Source organism: Eurytemora carolleeae, unplaced genomic scaffold, assembly GCF_000591075.1.
Source record: "Eurytemora carolleeae unplaced genomic scaffold, Eaff_2.0 scaffold79, whole genome shotgun sequence".
Lineage (NCBI taxonomy): Eukaryota > Metazoa > Arthropoda > Copepoda > Calanoida > Temoridae > Eurytemora > Eurytemora carolleeae.
In genome coordinates this window covers 69345-85776 of record NW_019396020.1, presented here as the reverse complement: position 1 = coordinate 85776, position 16432 = coordinate 69345, and the positions used below count along the sequence as shown (strand labels likewise).

General features: G+C 31.5%; 2 protein-coding genes across 2 annotated transcripts in view; one reads left to right on the top strand and one right to left on the bottom strand.

Moving 5' to 3' along the window:
- Nucleotides 1-1624: 1624 nt before the first annotated feature.
- LOC111710157 (uncharacterized) lies at nt 1625-15945 on the bottom strand. Its single transcript, XM_023484563.1, has 13 exons — nt 15934-15945; nt 11836-11877; nt 10360-10420; nt 9363-9435; nt 8473-8539; nt 6952-7047; nt 5808-5873; nt 5611-5687; nt 5339-5378; nt 4732-4946; nt 3729-3833; nt 3168-3244; nt 1625-2629 (listed from the first exon to the last, which is right to left on the bottom strand). The coding sequence occupies exons 1-13, from the start codon at nt 15943-15945 to the stop codon at nt 2538-2540; spliced, it is 1023 nt and encodes a 340-aa protein (XP_023340331.1). The 3' UTR covers nt 1625-2537.
- Nucleotides 15152-16432, top strand: part of LOC111709385 (uncharacterized) — a 13490-nt gene continuing 12209 nt past the window's right edge. Inside the window, exon 1 of the mRNA XM_023483422.1 lies at nt 15152-15208. The gene's annotated coding sequence lies outside the window, so the exon portion shown is untranslated. The remainder of the gene's footprint in view (nt 15209-16432) is intronic.

The window sequence follows — 16432 nt, the reverse complement described above, 5'->3', positions numbered from 1 at the left end:
AATGTATAGACCCCAAAAATTAAACTAGGGAGTTTCGTTTAACGATACGCTCTCAGAGGAATTGAGTCTTTTACACAAACTCTGATTTTCTAATCCATTATCTTTGCAACCCAATGTCGGAGAACTTGTATACTTAAACTATAAATTCTGGTAGATCAAATAATCTAAGTTTAAATTATCAACGGTTTACACCATCAGGCTGCAAAAATATAGGAATAATAAAATTAAAGTTTTTGGCAAAGACTCCATTCCTTTCCAGTTCTAGTGTAGTTTTGTGGTCGTACATATAGATTGTACATACAAGACCTCACCTTGGTATATGCTTTAAGGATTGGTGGGAAATCTGGAGGAATCTGTATAGGATGGTTTCCTAGGGATCCAGGGTGTAATGATGGCATTTTGATTGTCTTTTTTTTATTGAACTGAAACACGTGAAACTAAAATAAATTGCACGTATAATGATTGAAATCTGATATATGTTTTCAATCCTAACTCCTCTTATTGAAGAGCTATCAAGAAGAAAAGAAATGTTTTGAATTCCTAATATGTTGCTGTATAAATTCAAAATTTACTGTTTTTATATTTCATAAAATCAAAACTAGAAGAGCTACGATTAAGGATTCACAACAGTAAATTTTTTTACTTTTATTTTTATAACAATACAATTTTTCATTAGAAAACCCACATTTATTTAAATTTCGTCCCATATATTTTATGCCCCCCCCCCCTTTCAAAATAAAAAAACTTAAATGAAAGGTTAAATTAAGTTTACTTTTTTTGAAATAGAAATTACAATCTAAGAACTATGTATGTTTTGTTTAAACGACAGTTTGTTTGATTAGAACCAGCTCTCATCCAGGTATAGAAACGTACTGGGGATACTGTCTCCAGGTAGTACATTAACCACTGTGGAGAATAGTTCCTTCTCCAGGTAGGTTTTACCAACTGGGGATACTTCTAGGCTTTCTAACTTCTTATAATATATATAATTATGATTTATATATTAAATTAAATACTGTTGCAAAACTTTGAACATAAAACACATTACGTCCAACATATAAAAAACTCACAATTCAAATTAATTTTGAAACTTTTGTCATGATTTTGTGCAACTGCTTTGAAGGCCGTTGTATACGAAGCATTGTAAAAAAAACACTATGTAATATCATGGATATTTCTGTTTTCTTGGTGGATTTTCTAAAATCATTTTGAGGCGAAACTATCAACTCTGACCGGACTGGAGTCATGTGAGAATTCACAAGACTTTTATTGTAAACCCAAACAAACGGACAAATCATGTATGTACGTATATACAGACGTAGATATAACCAAGGTATGTAGTCTACATACCTTGGATATATAACGATGTGTTTTTAGGCAATTGATAATCAAGGTTTATTTAGTATTCACCTTTAATGTTTACAAACCATGAGTTTATTTTTTTATAGTTTTAATAAAAGAATTTTTATTTTCATTAACTGAAGCTGAAGGGCCCGACGTTGCCAGTGGAAAAAAAATTTTAAAACAAAATTTCGAATTTTTATAATCCTTTTACACACCCATGAGTGTCCACAAAAAATTTAGACCAATCGGTCCAGCCGTTTGGCCGGCTTTACGCAACATATATAAAAACGAAAGTCTCGTTTTATTATATAGATTTGATATATATTTTACTATAAATAACTAGTACAAATATTATTTGAGCATTAAATATGATAATTTCATTATGAATTTAGACAGATACACAGTATTACGAATGAATCTGTATGGCAGAGTTTTGAATGAATCGTATCACGAATGAATCTTTCTGGATGAGGTTAGGATGAATAGTATCATGAATAAATCTTTACAAACCAGGATGGAATGAATCGTATCATGAATGAATCTCCATGGATGTCAGTATAGAATGAATGGTATCATGAATGAATCTCAATGGATACAGTATAGTATGAATGAATATCTATGGATGAGGATGGTATGTAAGGTATCATGATTGAATCTCTATGAATGAGGTTGAAATGAATCGTATCAAGAATGAATTTCTATGAATGAGATTGGAATAAATCTCTATGGATGAAGTTTGAATGAATGGTATCATGTTTGAATCTCTACGGATGTGGTTGGAATGAATCTCTATGGATGAAGTTGAAATGAATGGTATCATGTATGAATCTCTATGGATGAGGTTGGAATGAATCTCTATGGAAGAAGTTGGAATTAATGGTATCATGTATGAATCTCTATGGATGAGGTTGGAATGAATGGTATCATGAATAAATCTCTGTGGATGAGGTTGGAATGAATCTCCATGGATGAGGTTGGAATGAATGGTATCATGTATAAATCTCTATGGATGAAGTTGGAATGAATGTTATCATGTATAAATCTCTATGGATGAAGTTGGAATGAATGGTATCATGAATGAATCTCCATGGATGAGGTTGGAATGAATGTATCATGTATAAATCTCTATTGATGAAGTTGGAATGAATGGTATCATGTATAAATCTCTATGGATGAAGTTGGAATGAATGGTATCATGAATGAATCTCTATGGATGAGGTTGGAATGAATCCTGTATTTCTGTTAGAATCTCGGACGGCTGTATATCCAGAGCCCAGATCTAATCCTAAATTAACGTACTTAAAGGGACTGTAGGCGTCATTTATTCTTCATGCCAAGATGGCAATGCCCATTTCACAACGATACCCTTGACACCTTTCTCTGATTAATAATGTCGAAGACATTGTCGCTTTTCTAGGTATAAAAGTGTTAAATTCTAATAATTCCTTTATTCTTTTCTGCAGTAGAAATGCGCCAGTCACTACCAATTTTTCAAATTTAAACCTTGAAATCAAATTCATACTTTATCAGACAATGATTTTAAAGGTATCGTTGTGAATCGGGCATTGTCATCTTTGCATGGAGAGTCACTAGAATTAACACTCATAGTCCCTTTAAAGGAATTGTACACTTACATATAAACATTTAAAATATTTTTTTGTTTATCGAAAATTGCATTAATTTCTTTATTGATGGATTGTTTACATACTTAAATACAGCAGTAGTAGTCATAGATTTTTGATAAAAAGATTCTAATTTATAGAAAGAAATATCTAAACGATTCCAGAGATGAAAAAAATACACAAAACTGTAAGTTTACTAACCTATAACCTGGAGAATATCTCCGTCTTTAACCCTGAGTTGACTAGCACCTAGATCAGCGGATCCACCGACTAGAACCCTAATAAAAACTTTTTTATCTAAACTATTTTCATAATGTGCTCAGTGGATTCCTATTCCCGTTGCTAGACAGTTTAATATAAGTTTTCAAGCAAAGTTCTTAAAAACATATCTTATTTATCTTTTGGAGATTTCCCAATCTAAAAGTTTTCTTCTAGGGGTAATATCGTAATAACACCACTTCATTCTTGCAATATTTAAATATAAAGGTTTAGTGAAATTAAAAGGTTACACATTGTTAGGTTTACAAAGGTTGAGACACTTCAAGAATATAAATTCTAAGAAAACTTCCAAATTTCATTTTCAAATATCTATTAAGAATTAAGCTTATGTTGTTAATCATTTTTTAATATCTTTAAAAAGTATCTGCTATATTGGCTTGTGATGTACTGTAGGTTCATGGAAAAATATCCGACATTTTGTATATGCTCTTCAATCTATTCATCTGTATCCTTGTATATTTTTAATCAGATATATTCACCCACCTTGCCAAACCAATTGGAGGGATTAGTTCAGCGTCCCTCCACTCAGGTTCAGGGTTGGATACAGCTCCGGAGTAACTTGAGATAAAATCTGAGATTGGCATCTCACTAGATTCAGGTGTAAACGCTATGAGACTGGGGGTTACAGGAAAGTAAAAATGAAATAATTAAATCAGAGGTATATAACTTTTCCCAAACCCAACCACATTATTAAGGCTTAGAAAATTCAATGATACAGGGTGACCCAATAAATATTGGAAGGAAAGACAACTTGAAACCCGTCTTTGATTTCCAATAGTTTATAAATAGATGTTACGTCTTATGAGCTTTTCAAAATGCGATCTTCCTTCCTTGTATCTTTTAAATTGACGGAAAAAGAAAACATCTGAAAATTTTTGTTGTTAATTAATAAATTTAAAAATAAATGTAGGTAAACTTCTCAAAATTAGCATTAATTTTAAAAGTCCTTAAAATAGAAGACTACATTTTGGAAATCCCAAGACATGTATTTTTCGATGTTAATTGTTTTGAAAGGAATCCTAACTAAGATTTTGTTCACGAAATAATGCCGCGTGGAACAAAGACGACATAAAATTCTTCACTGAATTCCCATGTTTATCGGGCCAAACTGTATGTTATCACTTACAAGGTGCCCTTAGTTTTACAAAAAAAAATATTTCTTTTTTTGAATCGAAGAGAATGTGGTTGGGTGAGAATTTGAGAGATGATGAAGGAGTTCTTTAACTTTGTTTCGTCAATACCATCTGTGTTTTGTTGTTCATCTGTAGACAAGACAACAAAACATTAAATCCTCAAATCCCACTCAAAAAAATCTCATTTGGGTCCGTTTTTCAAATTTGCGATTGTGTTGTGGGACTTTAGGGGGGGGGGGGCGGTGGGTAAGCATAAACCTGAAAATATTTTTCTGAAACAAGGAAAGGTATTTCAAGACTATTTCTGTTTTCAGCGTAAATATTTATTAATCCCTAAACTAGCATTTATTCCCCTGAAGTTTTGGTTGACCAAGGAGTTATTGCTGTGTACAAGACTATCAGTATAATCCTCGTCCGGAGAAATAAAACCCTGGTTTCTGAACCCATTCTGTACCATGCTGTTTACTGGAGGAAATATCTCAGCTCTAAGATCTACATCCGTCCAGGACGCAGGTTCATGCTCCTCCTCCTCCAGGTTAGGAAACACTACAGGAGAATCTGGAGGAAACTGAGAAACAAATATTTTTGTTTATTCTAATTTTATAAATATAAAAAGGATTAAAGAAGAAGAAACAAAACTTAATTTCAGGTAATCGAACAGGAAAAAAACTAAAATTAAATATAAATAAAATAGGAAAGGAAAAAAGATTTAAACTGGAAAGATAAAAAGCGTTTGAAAAAGACAAACTTTGAGTTCTTTGGAAGAAAGGAAAAATGTGTTAAAAAGAAATATGACCTTAATTATATTTCTGGATGACATTAATTAAAAAATATAATATGCAAAGGTAGGAAGCAGAGAAAACGCAAGCATAATAATAATGTTAGGATAAGTAGAGTGGTATGAATAGTTCAAGAATGTCCACAATGTAAGCAGAATAATTAAAAACTATAAAATTTCACCTCAGATCTCAGTCTTCTTCTTCGAATACAGATAATGGTACTAAAGTTTTATTAATGAATATTCAGTAATAAGATTTCCTTTCTTTAATTGATAAATCCCGGATTTTACACAGAATATGATCTAATTTTTTGGGTGATTTTAATATGAATATCTCGGCCGTTTAAAAAACGAATTTTCAACGAAATCACTAAAGTAGATTTTTTTTATGGATCTACACAAACAATAATTTAGGTGTGAGTGTTTAAGATCTATAATCCATGTTAAACTATTCCTAAGAGCGAGAATAAGTACTGCAATGCCACCAACGCAGGAGGAAATGATAATGATAAGGTTTCTGTAAGATCCAACCTGGAAAAATGATTTATTTATTGTTTTATGGATAAAAAGGAACTTACTCATCCCCATATATTTACAACCTGATGGTATAATCCTTAGAGTTTATGGCAAACGAATTTAAAACTATAGTACCTTGATTTTAAACCTTTCTTGAGTTAACAGAACAGAACCCTCCGAGATTTCATAGATAATCTCTACCTAAGATAAAAAGGTTGCTCTTTACTTCTTATATATTCAATTGTTTTAGATTAAATTGTATTAGACTCTGTTACCTTAGTTTGGATAAATAGGACTCTGTATACCTTTATATACCTGAGTATAGGTACATATAGGACTCTGTATACCTTTATATACCTGAGTATAGGTACATATAGGACTCTGTATATCTTTATATACCTGAGTATAGATAAATATAGGACTCTGTATACCTTTATATACCTGAGTAGGGCTAAATATAGGACTCTGTATACCTTTATATACCTGAGTATAGATAAATATAGGACTTTGTATACCTTTATATACCTGAGTATAGGTAAATATAGGACTATGTATACCTTTATATACCTGAGTATAGGTACATATAGGACTATGTATACCTTTATATACCTGAGTATAGGTACATATAGGACTCTGTATACATTTATATACCTGAGTATAAGTACATTTAGGACTCTGCATACCTTTATATACCTGAGTATAGGTACATATAGGACTCTGTATACATTTATATACCTGAGTATAAGTACATTTAGGACTCTGCATACCTTTATATACCTGAGTATAGTTACATATAGGACTCTGTATATCTTTATATACCTGAGTATAGGTACATATTGGACTCTGCATACCTTTATATACTTGAGTATAGGTACATATAGGACTCTGTATACCTTTATATACCTGAGTAGAGGTAAATATAGGACTCTGTATACCTTTATATACCTGAGTATAGGAAAATATAGAACTTTGTATACCTTTATATACCTGAGTATAGGTACATGTAGGACTATTCATACCTTTATTTACCTGAGTATAGGTACATATAGGACTCTGTGTACCTTTATATACCTGAGTGTAGGTAAGCATAGGACTCTATATACCTTTATATATCGTTGTATATGGGTGCAATGTGCAATTGTGCATACCTGAGTATAGGTAAATATAGGACTCTGTATACCTTTATATTTATATACCTGAGTAGGGGTAACAATGGAAGTCTTTATACCTTTATATACCCGAATAGGGGTAGATATGGACTCTATACACCTTTATATACCTGAGTAGGGGTAAATATAGGAGTCTGAGTACAAGATATATCTGCTAGGGCTGTTATATTCAGAAAGTCTCCGCTGTAAGATCGATATTCAGCTTCCTAAATCAATTTTGATTTTTCATAGTAATTTAGACGAACCTAAATCTGTACTTCTATAATTAATGCTCATATGAAATATGAATCTATGGTTCTATCTTTATATGACAGATGAACCTGAATCTGTGGTCCTATCTTTATAAATGAAAGATGAACCTGAATCTGTGGTTAAATCTTTATATGAAAGATGAACCTGAATCTGTGGTTCTATCTTTATATGACAGATGAACCTGAATCTATGGTTCTATCTTTATAAATGAAAGATGAACCTGAATCTGTGGTCCTATCTTTACATATGAAAGATGAACCTGAATCTATGGTTCTATCTTGATATGAAAGATGAACATGAATCTGTGGTCCTATCTTTATAATTGAAAGATGAACATGAATCTGTGGTTCTATCTTATTTAAAAAATGAACCTGAAACTATGGTTCAATGCCTTCATGAAAGATACTCCTAAATCTGTAGTTCTATCTTTTATATTGAAAATGAGCCTGAATTTGGGGTTCTAACCTTATGAAAGATGAACGTGAATTTGTGGTTCTATCTTAATATTAAAATTGAGCCTGAATTTGTGGTTCTATCCTTATGAAAGATGAACCTGAATCTGGGGTTTTATTTTTATATGAAAAATGAGCCTGAATTTGGGGTTCTACCCTGATGAAAGATGAACCTGCATCTGTGGTTCTATCTTTATATGAAAAATGATCCTGAATTTGGGGCTATGAAAGATGAACCTGAATCTGTGGTTCTATTTTTATATGAAAAATGAGCCTGAATTTGTGGTTCTACACTTATGAAAGATGAACCTGAATCTGTGGTTCTATTCTTATATGAAAAATGAGCCTGAATTCGGGGTTCTACCCATATGAAGGATGAACCTGAAACTATGGTTATACTCTTATCTAAGATTAACCTGAAACTATGGTTCTACTCTTATCTAAGATGAACCTGAAACTATGGTTCTACGCTTATCTAAGATGAACCTGAAACTATGGTTCTACCCTTATCTAAGATGAACCTGAAGCTGTGGTTCTACCCAAATAAAAGATGCACCTGATTCCGTGGTTCTATCTTTACAAGAAAGATGAGCCTGAATTTGTACTTTTATACTCCATGAAAGAAAAACCTGAATTTTCGGTTACTTTATATGAAAGACTAGGTTGAGAACCCAGTTTTGTCTGGAAACAAAAATGTCCACCAAAAAAGTCAACCCACTCAACTTAGAATTTTAAACCAAGCTAAGAACATTCCCTTGGGTCTACCAAGTTCCTTCAATAAAAATGTGAGGCAAATCGGTCAAAAGGCTCATAATCGAGTTAGATCGGACAAACAAATAGACAAACAATCAGAGATTACCACTTTTAGTTATAAATATATATTAACTAGAATATATGGTTTTAGCCTCAATCATATGAAAGTTTAACCTGAATCTGAATATACTCTGAGGATGGGTTTAGTCTCCAGGTCACGGAAACATCTCGTAGACGGGAACTGAGACATTATAAATATGATTAATAGATAAAAAGGGCTTCCATAACCTTAAGATATTAGAACACGCTAGATTAGACAAAATATTCTCCGCCAGCCGTATATAACGTGAAGAATGACCTATTATTATCATATGAAAGTCAAGTTACGGCTGAAACATTCGGGCCCACATTTTGTGTGGGACCTTACATGGTCCCAGGAAAGGTTAATGAATGATCCGAATTTAAAAAATTTAAACAACTACCAAACATCAATATGTGATTAGGGGTATCTTAACAAACAGGCTAATCTAACTCCAGGTATGCTAACTACTATCACTAGGTTATACATACCAAACAATCACTAGGTTATTTATCTCACTATACTAACTAATACCTGGAGCAACACACCAAAAAATCACTAGATTATTTATCTCACTATACTAACTAATACCTGGAGCAACGCACCCAACAATCTCTAGGTTATTTATCTCACTATACTAATTTATACCTGGAGCAACGCACCAAACAATCACTAGATTATTTATCTCACTATACTAATTTATACCTGGAGCAACACACCAAACAACCACTAGGTTATTTATCTCACTATACTAACTAATATCTGGAGCAACGCACCCAACAATCACTAGGTTATTTGTCTCACTATACTAACTAATACCTGGAGCAACGCACCAAACAATCACTAGGTTATTTATCATACTAACTAATATCTGGAGCAACGCACCCAACAATCACTAGGTTATTTGTCTCACTATACTAACTAATACCTGGAGCAACGCACCAAACAATCACTAGGTTATTTATCTCACTATGCTAACTAATACCTGGAGCAACACACTAAACTATCCTTCTCCTCCTTCTGTAAGTATATCCATGGGTCGACTGGGTAGCATTCAACTATTAATTAAATTCCAACAATTTAACATCATTTTTACAATACACAAATATTTTTCCGAAATTTAGTTGTTATTAAAATCCGGCATTTTGTTTGGAAGAAAGCGACATTTTTTAATGATTTTTAAAACCGCAATCGGAAAGTTGTGAAAAAATTATGGAACTCTAACATTCTTTAAAAACCCTAGACCCCCTGAGAATTGTTTTAAGTAAGATAAAAAAATTGATAAATTTTGAAGGGGTTTTTCATAGGAAATAACCTGAAAAAATTGCTCCTTTTATAACCCCTCTTTAATTAAACCTCTAGGGTGCCTTTTACAATAAGAGTCACTTGAAATTAAGGTACAAAACATAGATGCAAGTATTCACTATTTTTATAAAAAGAAATATCTGTGCATTGCTATTACAAAATATTAAAAGATTATCAAGTACAATATGTGGCAATGAGATTTTGAAGAACTTTCGAATTAATAAAACAGGAAAATGATAAAAAGATCAGTTAGAATTTCACTATTTTTATTGCAAACTTAAGCACTGTAATCCAAAGAAACTGAGTTCTTGCCAAAAACTTAAATTTTCTATTCGCTATATTTTGATAATGTTAACCTTTGATATTTCAAACTTGACTATTTGGTCTAACAGAATTCATAGTTTGAAATATCAAAGGTCTGCAACATCGGGTTGCAAAGATATATAGATTTAAAAACTCAGTTTCTTTATTTTTATTCCCCTTTTTACACGATGATATAGATAGATATTTATGCAATCAGATATTTAAGAATGTCCTAGGTAAAGTTACTTTTTCTAAATTTCTATCACAATTATTGAATATTTTGTCTGACACTAAAAATTTAAATTGTTCTATGTTGCCACCCATGCATGTACTTCATAATCTATTTGACACAAAGTATTTTGTTGTTGGATTCCCTGTAATACTATCTAGTATCCTGGTCCTGGTTTGATCTGTCTCCGGACTAGAGCAATATCCCTGAAGGTTTAGAAGAACTAGAACTATAGGATAGATGAGGAGAAACATAATGAACTATAGTTCAGGATTTATCTCACTAAATGTTTTATCTTCCAGATACTGAATAAAAGAAAGTAAGTGTCAATGCTGATAACACGCCGGAACGGAGGGGGGGGGGGTGAAAATAAATGAGGTTTACTTAACCCACAAAATATGTAAAATCCTCTCTGAAATTTCCTTGTTACAAGGTTTTTTTCAGGAATTAACAAGGAGTAATGAAAAGAAGAAGGGGATTATAGATAAATACTACACACTAAGTATATGTATATATGTATCCAGCCTATCTAGATATATGTATATTGTATATATATTAAATAATGTACGGTATATATATATATCAGAGACAAAATACAGAGATCTATTAAAAGTGCGATATTTTCCTCAGCAGGTTCCATTGTGTACAACTGGAGTACACGACCAATACACAGACGTCTAAGCCCAAAACTTAAGACAGTTTTAAAACCCGGTTTTTACTAATGGGGTTAGGCAGTTTTGTAAATATAAATATTTTTGTTAGGAAATATTATGTTATTTAGTTTCTTCATGTTCTTCATTTTTGTCGATTCTCCGAAACCAAACTCTACAAAATGTTAAGACCCCATAAAGGAAACTCGAGAGTTTCGTTCAACGATACTCTTTTAAATTTTGGGCTCTGTATTTAGGGATATTTAAGGATCCTTTGTACACTAAATACAAAACCTTCTTTTAAAATTGCAAAACTTGGGTAAAATTGAAAAGCATGGGTATTATATGAAAAGTGGAAATGTAGCAAGGCGTGCCGGGACAACTATAGGCCTGTTTATCCTAATCAGGAAGAGCTTATATGATCAGTTTGCGTATTTCATAGTCTATGATATTTATGTATACAGTTTAATGTACTTTTCAGATTAAAGAGTGGGAGGTACTCACTTAACAGTAAACATGATATCGTTTTAGTATATATCTAACATGTATATATATTTGCATATTGAACAATGTAATATTGAATAATGTTAAACACATGTATCTAGAATGTATCTAAAATGTATTGTATATGTATGAGCATTGTATTGTATTTCTGAGTCAAATAGACCTTTTATGATCAGATGTTCAGATGTTTTTATGCTGTTTATGTTGTTTATGTCATTCCAGATTAATTCTTTAATCTTTTCTGTTTTTATCCTGACAGTTGGCTTGGATTATCACGTCAAGATTAAAATATTATATGTTTTCAATCATCAGTCCTTAAGCTAAAGAGCTATTAAGGAGAACAGCAATGGTTTGAATTTGTAATATGTAACCGGAAAAAATTGCTCTTCTCAATTGTGCCTAAAACCTCTAAACTAGAGGAGCTAGAAGGTGACAAAGCCGGACCAGTGATGTCGCAAAACGTTTACCTTATCCTTCTGTCTGGTTTGCAGTGCAATGTGCTTGGATAACTAGATAGAAAGAAAAGTACACTTATATAATTTGATAAATATTCTAGTCAAACCAAGGATTTAATGCAAGGAAAGTTATTTCAGAGGTGTACGCATCTTTTGTACTGCAGTGTACTGTCACTGGGCGGTAATGTAAACACAAGACGGATGTCGAAGCCTGACATGGGATCAATCTTTCACATAAATAATCAATGAAATATTCTGGTCATAGGAAATTATATTATGTGAATTATCAAAATTATCAAAATTTAATGCTTTTAATCTCCTCGGATACTAAACGAACACTGATGCATCTATTCTTGTTTACAAATTCCGCCCAGAGAGAACTGGTTTCAATATGTACGCAGAGTATACGCAACTGCAATTAACTTTACTTGCATTACATTCTTGAGTCCAACTATCAGTCTATCTATACTAATGTTAAATATAAGTACTATTGTTACTACACTATGTGTGGTTAAGTGATGATTATCTCATGTACTTATACTCCTATATAAACTGTTCAGAATAATTTTACATGATTAATTCAAGAATGGAAATTTGTTTAAATCAAAATGCAAATTGCAATCTTTGTTGGGATAGAGCAGCCATTTTAGATTATAAGTTGAGAAACGACTTGAAGACATAGATAAAGATAGATTGCACATAAGACGACATTTTTAATCTTAAAAGATATAAATGTACTAAGATGTTTTAAAGATATTTCTATTATATAGATTACCTAGGTCGGTTGTGAACATTGGCTGTTCTTATGTCATTGAGTACTTGTGGTGTACATGAGTTCTGTAGAGAGAAATTTAAGTTAGTTTAGTCCTTCTCATGTCCTTCTTCAGTGAAATATTGTTGTTCAAATAGTTCCATTCCGGGAGTTATTTTACACTTATTCTATGAAATACATTAAAACGCCAAACCACCCCGCTTATCATTGAAGTACACTTTGACCCCTAGAAGTATGAGTTCGCGGACTGTACAATTCTTGGTGATTTTGCGTACATAAGCTATCTATGTTTATTTATTTATCTATGGTTGAAGATCTCTTGGATATTTCAAAAAAAAATTTAATTTATTTGTCAACCTAGTTTAACAAGTATAATTCTTGCAACAAAATACAAAATTCTCCATTTTTGTGTTTCCAAAATTACCGGAATGTAATGAATTTTGTGGGACACCCTGTATACTATATAATATATAATAATATATAATATAATAGATTGAACCATAAGTCATGGCGATATTCTTAAAAAGATATTTAATTTTTGATCGTTCATTTTTATTTTGGCTTTTTAATTACACAAACAGATAACATTTTAAATTGTATTTCGGAACATGCTTTAACTTGGATTTTCCTGTATCTGTGAAATATCTATATGTTCTCCTCTTTGTAATTCTTAAAAGCCAAGCTCAATTTTCTTAATTTTGCAATATTTTTCTTCTTCATCAATTGATAAAATAAATTGATTGGTAAAATAATTCAAAAGAAAAGTTTTTAAGATAGTATCAAAAATTATTTTTTAGCAAAGCGACAAAAGTTTTCTGTTTATGCTGTTCATGCAACAAGGAAAGTTGAAATAGAAAATTGAGAAAAGTAACTGGGACAGAGAAAAAAAACGCACAAATAAGTTAATAATAAAAACATTTTTTGCTAATATTACAATATTGATATATTTCTTTTAAACTTTCAATGCTAAATTTGTAACTTAAGAGAATGATAAACTAAACAAAATCCTCACTACTTACCAGATACAGACCTCTCTATTAGGGGTGATAAATATTGGAATTGAGCCAACGGACCACCGGAGGTCGCTGTGTTTTCACTTAAAAAAAATATTGCAATAAAAAAAAATTCAAAACCAACCATAGAGTTGAGATTTGACAATTTAATATCGGAGAATTCGCCCTAAGGCCACAAAAAAATATTTTATTTTCTATTTTCATGGTTATACATAATTTTCTTGGAATGCTGAATTCAAATCTGAAAAGCGTTTAAAAAAACTGAAAATTGAGTGAACTTGAGCCAAAAAAACTATTCGAAAACATTAACAAGTTAAAAAACCGGAATTTAGTACCGTTATTTGGCCATAACTTTTTTGGATTTTAATATTTTTAAAAATGGTTTTCGAATCTGAATTCACCATGAAATTTCAAAGAAAATGATGAATCCTATTTAGTTTTTTGAAAATCTTTTTTAGGCCTTACGGTGAATTCTCCAATATTAGATCCTCAATTTGCAATCCTATGGACGATTTTGAATTTTTTTTTGATTACAATAATATTTTAAAGTAAAAACGCAGTGACCTCAGGTGGGTGGCTGATTTCTAAAAAAAGTCACAAATCAGTCACCCTTACTCTCTATCCCTTTACAAACACAGGATATATAAGTTGCAATAATATGCATTTTTCCTGTTTTCTTCATTTTCAAAAAGTTCAGGTATTCTTACTTTTTTAAACAGATCTAGAATAATGGTTTTAAAAAATTCCAAGATTAATATGCATTTTCTGCGACTTTTAGAGCAATTACAAAAGTTTCTGTATATTAAGAAGGATAAGCCCGGCCCGACATCATTGATTAATCATTATGCATTATATTATATATATTTATTATTATCAGAAATAAATGTATTGTGTCGATTCAGAATCCCGATGATCACATTTTCCTATTTCCTACTTTTATGATGAGGAAAATGACAATTTCTCCATGTAAAGGGATTGTTTGTCTATTTTAAAAAAAAATTAAAAATTAAAAAGCAATTTATTTTTTTCTGAACGAGTTATAGAAAAACTGGTTTCCATTTAATTTTAGTTTAGATTTTATTGATATTTTCTGAATAATGGACTGTTTATAATGGGCCTGTTAACTGTAATAGACAAAACACTTAATCAAGGGATAAAGTATTTATCTTCAAATGAATTGAGTTTTTGCCACAAACTTAAATTCCCTTAACTCTACATCTTTGCACCCTGATGGTGATATTTCAAGCTTAATTATTTGATCTAGCAGAGTGCACAGACATGAAAGGTTTATGACATCTGGTTGCAAAAATATAATTAAAATATAAATGCTAAATAGTATTTCTTTAAAAATGTCCAAACTGTATATCGAGATCAAGTGTTCAAGATTAACAAAACTTCACACTAAAGGTCCGATCTCCAGTAGATTAGACATCTTTGATTAAAGATTTGTGGAAGAACAATCACTGTAAAGGTTTAAAATAATATATAAACTGATCTGAACAGAATTAATTAATCTTCATTGTTAAACTCTGAAAAGTTTATTTAAATCTAAAGGTTTATTCTTCAAGTCGTTGTTCCAACCAATCCCTGCAACCGTACGGTAGTATAGTTATAAGATATACATTTCTTACATCGGTGTAAACAGTTACAGGGTGTCCCACGAAACATGACAGTTGGTAAATAGTTTAGAATGTCTTCTTCCATAATTTGTTAAGTTGTTTAATACCAAAAGACACTAATAAAATATTATATAGGAGTCATATTATAGTAAAATTAATTTCAAAGTAAAATATACTTTAGCAAAAGATTTTTTAAACGAAAGAAACTGAAAACAGCCTTTAATATCTAATACAATGTATGGAAGACGACCTTCAAAACTATTTACCAACTGTCATGTTTCGTGGAAAATCCTGTATATTAAAGAAACTGTCTGTGTAGTTTTGAGTGACTCTCCATTTATAGAGTGTCGTGTCCGATTCACAGCAGTATTCTTTAAACCTTGGACTAATCAAGGATTTTAATCCTTGTTAATCCACGGATTTCTATTCAAGAGTAATAGTTATTTTTTAGAAGTAGCAGAAAATAAATAGTTATAAATTCGAAATTTTACCGCTTTTGACATAGAATATTCGAGGTATACATGTCACGTCAGCTATGAAAGTTCTCATTGTACGCTAGCATAAACTCCCGTTTTATGGCATTTCAAACACTATTTGAGAGATTCACACACAGAGTTATCAATCCTCGATGATCAGTCAAATGCTTAAAGGGTGCTGTTGTAAATCGAAAGTTGTCATCTTTGCATGGCAAATAACTTGAAATTACGCTCTCAGTCATTTTACTTGTTGTTCAACCCAATGTCGTATACCTCTGATATTTAAAAACTATGAATTGGCATATACCTCTGATATTTCAAACTATGAATTGTCGTATACCTCTGATATTTCAAACTATGAATTGTCGTATACCTCTGATATTTCAAACTATGAATTGTCGTATACCTCTGATACTTCAAACTATGAGTTTTGTAAGATCAAATGAACTTAGTTTGAATTAATAAAGGTTTACACTATACAGATTGCAAGAATAGATATATAGGAATTAGAAAATTTTGTGGCAAAGACTTAATTTCTTTTAACGAGGCTCATAGTGTTATGTAACTTTTGATTGAGGTTGATTAGACTTACTTTTCAAAGATATAAGATATAACTATGGCCGGAGAAAAAGCCGATTAACATATATTTATATTCCGGCACCAGGGGCGCAACTAGGAATTTTGGTAGGGGGGGGCAGTATATTATTTTGTAAAGGTCTGGGGGGGGGG

Bases quoted from the DNA above. Each gene is read 5' to 3' on its own strand.
- LOC111710157 (XM_023484563.1), bottom strand. The intron at 9,436-10,359 runs GGAATCCAACAA...TTTAATTAATAG, and splicing joins GATACTAGATAGTATTACAG to TTGAATGCTACCCAGTCGAC. The intron at 5,688-5,807 runs GTACTATAGTTT...TCATTTTTCCAG, and splicing joins AAGAAAGGTTTAAAATCAAG to GTTGGATCTTACAGAAACCT.